Genomic DNA, 14,666 nt, shown 5'->3' on the forward strand with positions numbered 1-14,666 from the left:
AGTCATTGACATGGCAATAAACACATTGTCTAATCTTTAATTTTAAAACAAAAAAAAGGGCAGAGTGCATGCAAGCATCGTACTGATGCTTTCTAAACAGATTCCCAGTCGCCTGAGCTTAGTGTCAGCTCCATGTGTTACTGGCCACCTTTAATGGGGAAGAGGCATGCGATTTTAGTTTTGCGAGAAGAATAGTGGAGTAAACTTTAGGAAAGGTAAACATCATTATGGAGAAGAGTGGAGAATATGATAAACCTATGTTAGGTTCTAAAAGTATTTATGTGGTTTGTACCATTTTGGTTTTTGGAGATTATGACATGTGGAGTTGGGACATGAAATGTGGACACAAATGATCCACAGGGCCAAAGGGGGTGAGGTTCATCATTAGGAGGTGGAATTGAAGATCAAGCAGGTGTTGAAGAACACATAAACAAGGATTACCCATGGTGGTTGGACTGAGAGGAGGCGGCTAACCAATACTTTCCAATAAGAAACCTATTCTAGAGCTTGGGATGAGGAGCTTCCCATGTAAGGTCAACTATGTTAAACCATACTTGATGGCTTCGTGTTTAAATAATATTAGAGAAAGCATTTCTCTTTTTAGAATTAGACAATTTGGTATGCTACTTTGCGTATCTCTATTTTTTTTCAAGATTCTACATTGGATAATTAGATCACAGTAACCATAAAAGATATATAATATTTTTTGTGTTAAATATTTATAAAAAATTGCAGTATTTTTCAGACAGTGCATGCGTATCAAAAGATGAACAGAATCATCGATTATGCAGCACAACACTTCGGTGAAATTTTGAATATACTAGAGGTCTCTCCTTCACAGTTATACTAGATTGTAGTTCTTAATTTTGCCGGCTGCAACTATACTAGAGTAGGTAAGCAGTGGTTGCACTAAAAAAATAAAATTTATATTTAAAATTTACTTAGTTAATTATTATCATACTAACATTATTCTTATTTTTCTTGATAATCTACTAATATATTTTTTTACATCAAACAAAATAATAACATCATTTTCAAGATCAATTATATTACATCAAGAGCACAAAGTCGAGCACATCAATGATGAGAGAGCCCTGTTAAAGATATGGCAGCAAGGAGAAAAAAGTAAGGGCATCATTAATGAAGGCAGGCTTGTTTTAGGAGGTGGTCTTCATGACATTAAATAGTTGTGAAGTATTGGGACTTGGGACGAGTTGGAAAGAAGAGCAGCTGACATTCTTTATTGACCATCCCAGATTGAATTGAATCCATTATAAAATAAACAAAAGATTTATATAAATCCTGAATACTCCAACATTTTTCAATAATACCAGGGTAGCCTGAGAAAAAAAAAAAAAAAAAAACCAGGGGTAGCAATGTGTCACTTCATCTTTTAACTCAGCAGAAGAAAAGAGAGAGGGAAAAGAGTCTGTGGGTGGGAAGCAGTTTATAAAGAAACAGTTAATGGCAATAAAAAGGAGAGAAAGGAGAAGAAAAAGAAGAGCTTTTTTCTTCTTTTTTTATGTTTCACCCTCCTCTGCTCTGGAGAGAGAGAGAGAGAGAAAGAGAGAGAGAGAGAGTGAGAGGTTCGGTAAAAGAGGACTCCAGAGCTTGTTCTTTGGATTCTTGTGGTCATTGGATTTGAGCTCGCTCTTCTTTTGCTTTTGCTGCTCAACAGTGGGTTTGGGGGAGTGAGAGGACTGACAGCACGCAGAGAGGAGGTGTGGGCATGGGAGGGGTCATCATGGGTTTCCTGCTGTGCGCCTATGGAGAGTAATCCTTAGAGGACGGGCTCAGTTCATGACTTTACGGTGGTTTCTCTTTACCCTTTTTCCGTTCTAAAAATATTATTGTTTTGCTCTTCCTAATAGTCCTAGTCCTTTCTTTTTGGCTTTTGGCTTTGTATTCCGCTGTTGTTGGTGGGTTTTAGTGCTTCGTTTTGGTGGCCATTTTCATGCACTTTGGAGGTTGGTTTATTCTTCTTTCTCCTGCTTTTCCTCTCTCTCTCTCTCTCTCTCTGTATGTGTGTGTGTGTGAGGGAGTTTTCTCTTTTTTCATCATTTTCTTCTCTAAAATGTGGGATTTCTTTTGAGGTTTTCCATTTATGCTGGGCTTTGGTTTTATTACTCTTGACTTCATGAGGATTTGTACTATTTTTTCTTGAAAAAATCAACCTGTTTTGCCTGGGAATTGATGAATGAGTTGGTATATTTCCCAACTTACAAAATACGAATATTTATTTGATGTATTTGATCCATAATATCATATGGTTTGCAATTACTTCACCTATACTGTTACTGTACTTTATTGTTTTAATGCTTTTCCCCCCTTGATCTCCATGTCTATATGCCAGTTCTTTCATTTGATTTGTAGTTAGAAGGTGGTATTTTTTTTATGGATTTTCTTTCGCTCTTCTAATAACTCCACTGGAATACTAATGCAGTCTCATGCAGTCTCGCATGTTTTCTTGACATCCATATATTTATAGTTATTCTATATGCCTTCAGATGTGGGATTTTGCCAACTTGATAGGATTCCTTCAAAGAAAGCAGTTGTTTTGGTCTCTCTGCACCCCCTTCTCCTCATTTGATGTGCTGTTTTGGTCTTGCAGGAGTTGTGATCACACAAGTTGGGAGTTGACTGGAGGAATAAGGATGCCATGGTATAAGCATTGAAGCATGGGACACTAGATCTTATAGATCTTTGGAACAACGCAAGGAAGAAAAAAGAAAGAATTGGAGAACACTATACACAGCTGAAATCAAGAGAAATTCATTAACAAATGGCAGGGAGGGTGGAGGTATTAGCTTAGTGTTTGTGTGTATCTCAGCTCTCCCTTGATTGTTTTCTACTTTAGAGAGCCCGTGGCTGTCTCCTGTGCCTGATCATTAGCCCTTGGACCTCGTGGGCCTGCTGTGGAGCAGGGAAACAATATACCTTCTCCCTTGGACGGCATCTCTGGTTCTCCTCTTCATTGAGTGGAATGGCCTTTGAAGTCTAGACCCAGTAGTTTCTTCTTGTGTTGGATGCTCTGCATCCGTTTCTATTTTTAGTAACAAATCGATCTGGAAGTCCACTCCACCATCTTGTAATTGCACACTTGGCAGCGTTCTTTATAGCAGCTCTTATTTACACTACTGGGGATGCAGGGAGGCGGTATAGCTGTTCTTACGACAGTTTAGTGGGGTTGTGTGGTTTGCTCTGTGTCATAGAAGTGAAGGGTGTTTTTTGTTTTGTACCACAATGAAGTTTATGAAGCTTGGATCAAAGCCTGATTCTTTTCAGACGGATGGGAACAATGTCAGGTGACATATCCTAAAACTTCTTTTTTTGTTAAACATAAGCACTTTAAGAACTTATTCTGCATCTTCCTCTAGGTAATGACTTATTTTACTTTGAGTTTTTTCTATGATGTTTCTTCTTTTACCTTCTTTCCCTATCTATTAGTTTTACGCTTTTTTTTATTGGACTGCATACGATCCTGTTTTTGGGTAAATCTTTTTATTTAGTTCATCTACTTTTTTGGCTTTCTTTCTAGGGTCTATAGAAGATCCAAGTAATTTGATATCTTTGAGGATGGTACATTAAAATCCAAAGTAACTTGCAGATTATGTTGCGATATCTTGCTGCTTAGGTGGTTGGTGATTTTTAATCAATAGCACTGAATAATAATTTACTCTGCATTAGGCTTCATTTGATCTAAACTGGCTTTCGGCTATTGGCATCTGAAATTAGTTAGAAGAAAGAAAAAGGTGGATCTACTTTCCTCATGCTCGTAGTAGCCCCAGTACAAGGATGGATTTCAATATGTCAGTGTCATGGATTTGACATCACTAGCATTCGTTGCTGATTGTGCTTTTCCATGTGGCACATGCCAGCTTGTGTGAGATGATATTATGATGTTCTTCCTTCACTATTTCTATTCATTAGATGAAATTTTAGCCTCACCACTTGTTCATCTTTGGATAGCTCTTGGTTCTTCATGTATTTTCTAACATTTTTGCGGTTAATTTCTTTGACTGAGGCCAACAGGACTTCCGTTCACTGGTTAAAACCTCTCTCCTCAGTACTTGCACAGGAGAGTTTCTGAGTTCAACTTGGAAATGTGGCACTAACAACATTGTTCTCAAAAAATGTTTAAGCAAGACCTGTTGATCATCTTTTATACAGTGAATGGACTCTTGGCTTAAAATGAGCATGAGCAGTTGACAATAAATTGCATGACACTTTGTGTCGTATTGCATTCTTTTGAATCCAACCAAGAGGGTAGGGATGTGGATGGGTTTTAGTCTGCAACTTCAGCTTTTGAATTAGATTTTCAGAGATGAAGTTTTTCTGACTTTCTAGATCAACAATAGCCTCAATGATGCTCTACTTCACCTGGATTTTCATGCGGAAGAGTTCTTCTTGTGCCCCTATATTTGCTTCAGTTACTATCTCGAGTTTTCTCGTTATCAGGCTCAATTTAGAGTCTGCTTGCTTAAGCTCGGGCAGCTCCACTTTTACAGCATTGAGAACTGCCTTTTTCTTTTCTTTGAAATCTTCATCCTTCTGCGTCTTCATCTTCAGCTGCAACTCAGGATGAAGTTTTCAGCACTTCTTCTTGGTATGTCCACGGAGGTTACAATGATCATAATAAATTTTTCGAGTCGTGTTGGCGTGCTTCTTTGCTTGCTCCCTCTGTTGACATGGATTTCCATCGCTTTTTTTGAACTTGTCTCCCTTTTTACTTTTTCTAGACTGATTCTTTTCCTCAATCTCCATGGCCTTCATGCTGGCTTCGCTGATATCTTCAACTTTGAATACTTTCAGCTTCTTTCGAATACTTTTGTGGAGACCTTCGATGTATTTAATGAAAATTGCATGATCATCGATGGAAATTTCGAGGAAGATTGCTTGCTTGTGGAACTCGATGGTGTAGTCCTGGACAGACTAATTATTCTTCTGTCGTAAGTAATGCCACTTGATCTACCGATCTTTCTTATGACCGATTGGGGAGAACTTCTTTTTAATTAGGCTTTTGAATTTGTTTCATGTCAAATTTGAAATGCATGTACGAATTCCACTAGATAAAAGCATGTCTAGAAAGCTTGAGACGGGCAAAAGCTACCTTCTGGATACTGGAGTATCCATAGTAAAATATGTTTCTAATTGATCTAGCTAGTTATTTAGTCTTTTCGCATCAACAACTTCGTCATATACAGGAATCTCGATTTGAGTATCAACTTTAAATAGTTGAAGAGAGATTTTTTTGTACCCGTAGATTGCTCATCCTCATTCTTCTCGCTAGATGGTGGATCTTCATCTCGAGCCGTAGGAGACAACTTCGTAACAGAAGTTGGTGGTGCTTGTTCTAAAGGTATTACCAATCTGGAGACGATCTTGGTGAGTTGGGCAATTTTCTCCTCTAGTTGTATGAGATGTCCCTTCGTCTCATCATCATCCATTGAGGAAGAACTACTAGCCATACTTGCCTTTGTCCTTCGATGTACTTGAAGCACGGATAGCTCTTCTCCTGATTGCTTTATTACTCATGCGTCTGGACCATGAATAGAGGCCCCTAGGCTCCTACAGATATAGAGGACCTGAGCTCTGATATTAATTTGATCCGATCGGAGAGAAAAAAGATTTTCTTCAACCTGCTCAACTCGAATCTCTCAAAAGATAACTAGAAGAAGATAGAAAATTTTCGAAAGTAGGGCTTTTAAGTTTCCTTTTCTTTCATTAACCCTTAAAAAAACAAGGTACACATCTTCTATTTATAATGATGAGGTCGTCCCTCATACAATTTGGTTCGGATTCCTCTTTCTAATTCTAGTAGAACTCTTTTTTCTAAATTAGACATCTCTAGTAGAAATTTAGAAAAAGCTAAAAATCTTGAGGTAAATCTTGTCTTGTATATCAACTATGTTTTTTGTCGCTCCGCCTAATTCTTCTTATATAGAGATCTATGCTCGGTTAAAGTAAGAAAACTTCGGTTTGATTGGCTGTTTTGGAGTCTAAACAATAGAATTTCGGATCGGGATCGATTTAACCTCCTAGGAGGTTAGCCCAAAGTTGTAGATTTCAAAGAAATCTCCAATTTTTTTTAAAAAAGATAATCTTAGTCAAGCATCGTATGACTAAATTATGGCCTTCTGAAGTTTGGCTTGCGACTCGGCTTTTCGATGTGGCAGATGTCGCTTCGGAACCCTGTCCAGCACTACTCGTAGTGGTCAAAGTGGTCCACATCGTGTCTGAGGATCCTTCTGGATCATAATTTCCTCTTTTATCAGCAATCATTTTATTCCACCTCTCTTCATGGAATATTTAAACCCAAGAAGACCGAGTTTCATGGAATATAGGGGAATAGGGGGTCATGGAATCAAATAATTTATTCAATTATATTTGGCATTGAACCAAACAATTCTTGTTTGCTCCGAAATTAAGGTAGGATAAGGTTTGGGATAAACTCGACCCCAGCCACATCTCATTTGCCAATCTAGTGTTGCTTTGGGACTATTTATTCTAGGTAGAGGGCTTTATTCTGTGAAAATAGGGATAAATTATTCCATGGTGAGAGAGAGGGGACTATATTCCTTCCCACTTCTCAATTCTAATCCATTCCATCTTAAGGCAACCAAATAGAACCTTGACTTATATAATGAACAGGAGTAATCTTAACTAGGAATCGCCGTTCCAGCTTTTACTTGTAACTAAAAAAGCCTTAGGCTACAAGATGTAGTTGTTTTACAAAATTGGACAGGAATGGATAGTAGTGATGGTTTTTGAAATGTGGTGGCAATGATAAAGATATATGGGATTGAGAGAGGAGTTCTCCAAGGTTTGAGGCCTTTGAAGAGCTTGGAGTATGGCATCTCTTGGATAGGTTGATCTTTTTTTCTCTTTACTTGTAAAGGCTGGTGCTTAACAACATCTGATAGGATCATTTAAAGTAATCAACTAATCACAGTTGGAGCTTCATGTATTTAATTGCTGAAAATGACATTTTCGTTAAATGGGAGGTTTTCTGAGAGAATGACAATATGTGGGCCAATAAATTGTACATGTATGTATGTATGCATACCTTTCTTGTGGTCTGGTAGTATTCTCACCATGGTGAGGACCAAATTCCTTGTATGTTTATATTTACCATGGGCAATATCTTAAAGAGTATTGCACGTTACCACATACTTGGCTTCTCTTGTTCCTCTCACTTGAATCTATCATAGTATCAGAGTCATATTTCTTCTTTGGTGTGCAATCATCTTCAACATTTGCATTTTTATCCTTGTGCTTCATTCTTGCAATTGGAGAGTGCTTTTGGAGTTTGTTGTTGCTCTTCTTTGGTTACGATTACTATGGTTCATCTTCATCTTGTCTTGCCTATTTGTTGGGATTTGAGATCCACTGTTTTGAGGCATAGTCTACTTAATCAGGACTAGCCATCCAACAAGATTTAATCTTTAATATGCTACACTGTTCATTGGTTGTCTTCTCACGAGCAGCAGCTTGCTAATATATCTTTACAAAGTCATCAGCTTGCTGTTACAACTGCATCTACCAGCTGTTTGTTGATTTGTCTCTTTGCAATCAACTTCCTGTTCTACACAGAAGCTTGTTGGTTTGTGTTAGATAGATGGAAACTCAACCACCTTACTGTTCAGTGGCTGCTGTTTTAGTTGTCGGCCTTCACAAGCTAGTGATATCATGATATGCCTATTCTGGTTCCTACTAGGAGTTTAATGATTGGCCCCTTTTTATACATCTCATCTACATTGATCAGACTTCTTGCTAACATCAGTACATAGCTATAATTGTCTTGGATCTGCAACAGCCCACCAACTGTTTGGCAGGATATCTCATTTGCCTTGCAAAGATAACCTCAAACAGTCAGATTTAGCACTCCTGAGGATTGTTCTGTTGCTTGACTTAGTTGAGCGCTCTTTTGGAGCATATTGTTAGAGCTTTCCGCTTGTATGCTACACCTCTAAGGTCCTACAATGGTATCCACCTACTTTTCAGATATTTTGTATTGTTCTGATTGGCTAGAGATGGTTGTTCGTGCTACTGTGCCTACCTCGTCAGCTTGTTCAGCCTCGACCACATCTAGATTCGGCTAGATTTCTTAATTCTTGAGCCTCCCATGACTGCTGATGCTTCCATCTTGGCACACCCATCATCACTTCGTACTCCTTTCCAGATATCTACTGCAGATGGCTCTCCCTTACCATTTAGACACCATGGCACTATTACTCCCTTTTGTGGTACTTCTAGTTGGTTTTCTATTTCTCATGATTTACATTTTTCTAAGCTTGCAATGAATATTTTTTCTGCTAGTCAGCTTGTGGATAGCCATTGTACTATTACCTTTGATTCTTCATCTTGTTCAAATCAAGATTGTCATACTGCTATATTGATTGGGACAGGCCATAGACAAGGAGGCCTCTACTACATGGATCATCTTCTGCTTCCACTACTGCAGCTACCACTTCATCTCTACTAGTGGCATTAGTCCTTTTGATCTATGGCACCACAAGTTAGGACATCTTTCTGGACTTAGGCTTAATTATCTTGTTAGTACTGTGCTCTTGGCTCCATTTTGTTCACTCCCTGACACTTTATATAGGTTGTTAGTTGGCAAAGCATACAGCCCTTCCCTACAATCCTAGTGACACTATATCATCAGCTCATTTGACTTAATACATTTTGATATTTGTATTTCACCAATTCCTTCTAAGGGTGGAACTCAATATTATGTCTTTTTTGTTGATGATTATAGTCATTATACTTGACTCTACCTTATGCATCATAACGCTCAGGTTTTTGTCAAATCTATAAAGAGTTTGCCACTATGGTCCATGCTCAATACTATGAGGTCATAAAAGTATTTCGCTCAGATTGTGGTAGTGAATTTTTATTTTTGTAGTTTTGGGCCTTTTTACTATCTCAAGGCACTTTATCTCAACCTTCTTGTCCACATACACAACAACAAAATAGTGCTGTTGTGCGCAAACATCGCCACATTCTATAGATTGCTCGTTCGATTCCGTTCCTACCCAGTTCTTAGTAGAAGCTGTTCTTACCATAGTGTTTCCAAGGTCACTACTGATGTTTCTCCTTTCAAGCGGCTTTTATCTCGTGCTCCCTCTTATTTTTATCTTAGGGTGTCTGGTTATACCTGTTTTGTCCTTCCACCTCTTAAGAGAATCAACCTTTCTACTTGATTAGTCATGTGTGTTTTTCCTGGGTAGAGCCTAGAGTATAAAGGACATCAGTGCTATGATCCTGTACCTTGATGCTTACTTGTCTCTAAGTAAGTTACCTTTCTAGAGTGTGTACCCTATTATGCTCTTCCTTCCCCACCTTCTCCTTTACCTAAGAGTCTTACCTTTCTTGATCCATGTCACTGTCATACTATAACCTCAATTCATTCTTCTACCCCAAGTGAGTCTTCACCGTCTTTACCAAATCCTCCTCCTAGGCCTCCTATTACCCATGTTTACACTAGGAGAGCACATTGCAGTCTATTGGTGGAGACTTCTTTGTCTATTGATCCTGCCATCCCCTCTACGGCGATGATCGTGATCCTCTGGCAACTTTTTCTAAGCATCGCTATCCTCTCGCAGTTGTCGTGCGCCAGATTATCTTTGAGATTATCATGTGACAGGTGTTCATTTTATTGGTGAAAACCAATTTATTGCATTATTTTATTTTTGTAATATGATGGCTTCTTCCACAAAAAAGCATTTTAGAAAGGGTTTAAAAGCTTCATTCATAACATTTTGCCCTTTGCACAAATTTTATCGCATACCCACTAGCAATACCACCAACATATTGAAGTTAGACATTGGGAAGCATATTATTGAGAAAAATATAATTGAATCTACATCTTCCAAAGATTGTGCCTAATCTTTATGAGGTTTGTCAAAGAATCTATTTGTGATATTCGGCACTGATTCTGACACCATCAAACATAATTTTGTGAACCCTTTTTTGCTGGTTTCATGTTTGCCAAAAGTTATTGGGTTCAATGGACCTCAATGCCTTCAAATTCTATATATATCAGATTGTTATTGGGATCTCTGGAGACTGGACTTGTCAATGCCTTCAAGAATGTAAACATCATATGTTTATTTACAATTGCAGATGGGAGTGAGGAGAAAAATAAGATTGGCTTTTTTTGATAAATTTTTGTGATGGAAATATGGAATACAAAACAGTTTAAGAGGAATATGCCCACAAATATAAAAAACTCTGCATTGGAGGAAGACTAGAGTTACGACTGAATAGGTTATGACTTATGAGGTTCATAAATTTTACCATGGAAAATCAATAAAAATATTGTTGTGGTTAGGCCTTTCTAAATAATGGAGGTTGGATTTGATTGAAGAATTGGAAGGTGGAAAGACTAAGGAAATCTAGTCAGAGTTGATTGGTAAATTGACTAGAATTAAAAGACATCACATTGTTATGGTGACTTCGTTGTAAGAGCTGTAACAAGATGATGCAATACAAGCACATACTATGGGATGAATTCGATCACTGACAAATGATTTACATGATTTAAAGATTAACATGTGCATTATCTTGCATGAATCCATCAAACGATCAAACTAATCGTGCAGATGATGCATTTTGGAATGTTTAATGTAGGATATATTTAATCATCACTCTTACTAAATCAGCAAAGCATATCCACGAACATGGAATGAGAGACTATTCCAATAAACACTTGATCCAAAAGCATGTACATGTTTTTGAGCTTAGATTCGATTTAGTTCATGTGTTTCTTTGGTGCAAAAAAAAAAACACTCGCATGTGTAGTTTCTTTACAAAATTAGCTAAACAAATGGATCCTGATCCATAGAAATTATGAGGTTGACTTGTATATGAAAGCTCATAATGTTCAAACAAAATAAATGAAGCAACGTTCTTTCACTAGAAATAGTGATTCGTACAACTTTTCTGCTGAAAATTCGCTGATCGGTAAGAATGGTGAAGCATATATTAAGTCCATTTGTGCACCTGTGACATTTTTAAAAAAGAAGCTTTTCTTCTGAAAAATCAAATATATTTTATTCAAGTTGTATTGAGAATCAACTGTTTGGTTAAATGAGCTCATTGTGTGCAAGTCATAGCTTAGTCATTCTACCAGCGAAATTCCACTTTCATCTCTCCTAGCTTATACCTGTAACTGTTCAAATTCGTTGTTTTTGCTCATTTAGCTCTGTCGATATTTTATTTATTTATTTATTTATTTGTTGAAATATGATTATATAGTTGTTTATCTTTGCAGGTTTGTGGCAACTGAGCTGGCAACTGATATCATTGTTCATGTAGGAGAAGTTAAATTCCATTTACACAAGGTAGGAACTCTGGTTTTCCAATCATAATGAATGTCCGAAATGATTATGCATGGACTCTGAATGTTTGACTTCTGTACCTTAATCCACTCACCTTGTGGCAAATGCACTTACCTTTCACGACGTATATGGGCGGTCTCCTCATTACTTGTGGAAATTGTATTTTAGTAATTTAGCTGAACTTAAATATATTCATTAAAATGGGCATGCAGAGAGTTAAAAAGTGCTGACATTTTTTTATTCTTTCTGCTGAATATAGGTGTTAGCTAATAACACCAAAGAATAGATATTGATAATTGTAATGAATTTCCTTAATCTTTTACTGCTAGGCCATTATGTTAGAACTTGTATGAGGAAAGCAGGGTGGTAATGGTTTTAAAAGTAATTATTGGGATATGTAGCGCCTTTTTCACTAGGCAGTTGTCTTTTATATGTCCATTCTTCCTAACTATATTACCTTTATCATTCATGCACCTTTGAAATACAATTCATGTTGTTAAAATAAATAAGTTGCGGGGACAGTTTAACAAAAGGTAATAGGCCTTTCATTTATGTATATAGGAAAGCATTATTCGTCATTGTGCATTGTGTTCAATCTCTGCTGGTTCAGTTTCCTCCAGGCCTCTTTTTCCTTTTACTTACTGTGCTTACCTTTTCCGCACCAATTGAAAAAATGCAGTTTCCTCTTCTGTCCAAGAGTGCTCGCTTGCAAAAGCTGGTGGCAGCTACCAATGATGAAAGCAATAATGAGATTCATATTCTTAATGTTCCCGGCGGCCCTGCTGCATTTGAGATTTGTGCTAAATTTTGTTATGGTATGACTGTCATCCTCAATGCTTACAATGTGGTTGCAGCCCGTTGTGCAGCAGAATATCTAGAAATGCATGAATCTGTGGAGAAGGGGAATCTGATTTATAAAATCGAAGTCTTCCTCGACACAAGCATATTCCGCAGCTGGAAAGACTCAATTATAGTTCTCCAGACTACAAAGTCTCTGCTACCTTGGTCTGAGGATCTGAAATTGGTGAGCCACTGCATAGATTCTATAGCTTCCAAGGCCTCCATTGATGCTTCTATGGTGGAATGGTCTTACACTTATAACCGAAAAAAACTTCCGTCAGAAAATGGTCTCGATACACAATGGAATGGGGTCAAAAAACAGCAGTCAGTACCTAAGGACTGGTGGGTCGAGGACCTCTGTGAGCTTGAAATGGATTTCTACAGGCGGCTTATAATGGCCATCAAAGCTAAGGGAAGAATGTCCGGGAAAGTGATCGGAGAGGCTCTGAAAGCTTATACATATAGAAGAATTCGAGGTTTTGGCAGAGGTTCCCTGATCCATGAAGGTGATGTCATGAAAAGTAGGTCACTGCTAGAGACCATTATCTGGTTATTGCCGGCGGAGAAAGGTTCCGTATCATGCAGTTTCCTTCTTAAGCTACTAACAGCTGCAAGTTTACTGGATTCTGGCGAAATGGGTAAGAAGGAGCTCATCAAGCGAATAGGCCGCCAATTAGAAGAAGCTTCAGTACCTGATCTTTTGATCCCCAGCATGTCAGGGGAGGACACTGTGTATGATACCAACATGGTTCTTAGTATAGTGGAGGAATTTGTGATGCAGGATAGTGGTGCTGCTCATACTAGCCCAAAGGCATCTGAAGTGCTCGAGGAGACCAGGAGCCCGGCTATAGTTTCAGGTAGTTCAAAGATCAGTGTAGCGAAGCTGGTTGACGGGTATCTTGCTGAGATAGCAAAAGACCCCAAGTTACCTCTTTCAAAGTTTGTTGATCTCGCTGAAATGATGTCAGCTGACTCAAGGCCAGTGCATGATGGGCTTTATCGTGCTATTGACAGGTATCTGAAGGTATGAATATCGGAATCCTTCAAAAGTTACATTCTTTCCTAATCCTTGTAAAAGATATGGTTGCCTGGACCATCACAGGACTGAAATTAGAAATTCTATATAGCATTAAATTTAAAATCTGCTCCCTAGAAATAAATTGTAGGCTTGAAGAATCATAATCAATGCATTATCATGTGATGAAGTTGCTACTATGTTAGCTACTATACTTTAAATGATTCATTCTTATTATTGTGAGCAGGAGCATCCGGGCCTGAGCAAAAGTGAGAGAAAGAAGATTTGTGGTCTGATGGACTGCAAGAAACTGTCTGCAGATGCCTGCTCTCATGCCGTGCAGAACGAGCGCCTCCCACTACGGGCGGTAGTCCAGGTCCTCTTCTTTGAGCAGGTCAGGGCAGCAGCTACTGCTGCAGGCCGGACCGAGAACTGTGGTGGTTCCTATGGGAGTTCGAGTTCAGGCGTCACTACCAACACAGAGGATGACTGGGATGGACTCCCAACAGTTGAAGATTTCAAGTTGCTCAAGTCTATGAAGCTCGTAGGCGGCGGGGAAAGCGAGAGGAGCAGCGACAGCAACGCCGCTAGTAAGAACCAAGGCAATGACAGAGCTGGCAATGGCAAGGTGAAGGGCATCATGATGCCCAAGAAGATTCTAGGCAAGCTGCTGTCGAGCAAGGGGCAGGGAGGGGAGAACACTAGCTCTGATACGTCTGGTAGCCCAGGCTCAGCAAACCCGGATGAGCCCAAGTCCACACCTTTAAGGAACACAAGATACTCAGTTTCATGAGCAACCTGCATCACTTAGGCCGAGCACGATGAAAGCTTACAAATGGTCTCTTTTGTGTGATCAAAGACCCAGTTTTGCATGTACCATAGAAAGGTGGTATGGTTTTGGTAGAAGATTAGAATGTTGAACAAGAGAGAATGTCGATGTGGGTGAATGTAATTGTCTATTATTTTATATTGTAGCAAAAGAATCGGTTAAATCTTCTATGACATCCATCCAACTGCATCATTTGATGGTTGGGAATGCCTTTTGATTCTTGATGGTGGAAAGAAAGCCAGAATGATCTATTTTTGCATGTAATCAACTGACCAAGAATGGAACCATTAGAGTGGTTTGCTTGAAGTGCTCTCACCTCAAAAAGTTCATGTTACGGGTGCAAAGATTAGCTGCCCATTTGATAAGAATCAAAAGCATGGGGATGAGCAATACTTACATAGCATGAATATCTTTTCCATAAAAAAATAATCTAATAAAGAGAAAAGCAGACGTGGAAGAACATTGTGAATCATGTGGCTGCCCAGCAGAGACTGCACGTACACAAAATTATTCTTTTATATGTCAAGTTTGATTTCCTTGCCCTTTATGGTTGAGATCCTATATGAATCAAGCTTTATTATTTGAAGATTGGTTATTGGAGCACACAGAAGATTGAATTTTTTGGGATGTCAGGTCG

The 14,666-nt window shown here is 38.5% G+C and overlaps 1 protein-coding gene across 5 annotated transcripts; it reads left to right on the forward strand.

The window, feature by feature from the left end:
* The first annotated feature begins 1,566 nt into the window (after nt 1-1,566).
* Nucleotides 1,567-14,249, forward strand: LOC120103738 (BTB/POZ domain-containing protein NPY2-like). Of its 5 annotated transcripts, none has more exons than XM_039121279.1 (6): nt 1,567-1,811; nt 2,612-3,305; nt 4,813-4,949; nt 11,279-11,348; nt 12,025-13,209; nt 13,448-14,249. In XM_039121279.1, the coding sequence occupies exons 3-6, from the start codon at nt 4,864-4,866 to the stop codon at nt 13,991-13,993; spliced, it is 1,887 nt and encodes a 628-aa protein (XP_038977207.1). In that variant the 5' UTR covers nt 1,567-1,811; nt 2,612-3,305; nt 4,813-4,863; the 3' UTR covers nt 13,994-14,249. The 5 variants fall into 5 exon arrangements, with proteins under 5 accessions (XP_038977207.1, XP_038977210.1, XP_038977208.1 ...); XM_039121280.1 differs by lacking the exon at nt 1,567-1,811 and adding an exon at nt 1,836-1,967; XM_039121281.1 differs by lacking the exon at nt 1,567-1,811 and adding an exon at nt 2,046-2,205.
* Nucleotides 14,250-14,666: the final 417 nt, after the last annotated feature.

This window comes from Phoenix dactylifera, unplaced genomic scaffold (genome assembly GCF_009389715.1).
Source record: "Phoenix dactylifera cultivar Barhee BC4 unplaced genomic scaffold, palm_55x_up_171113_PBpolish2nd_filt_p 001031F, whole genome shotgun sequence".
Classification (NCBI taxonomy): Eukaryota; Viridiplantae; Streptophyta; class Magnoliopsida; order Arecales; family Arecaceae; genus Phoenix; species Phoenix dactylifera.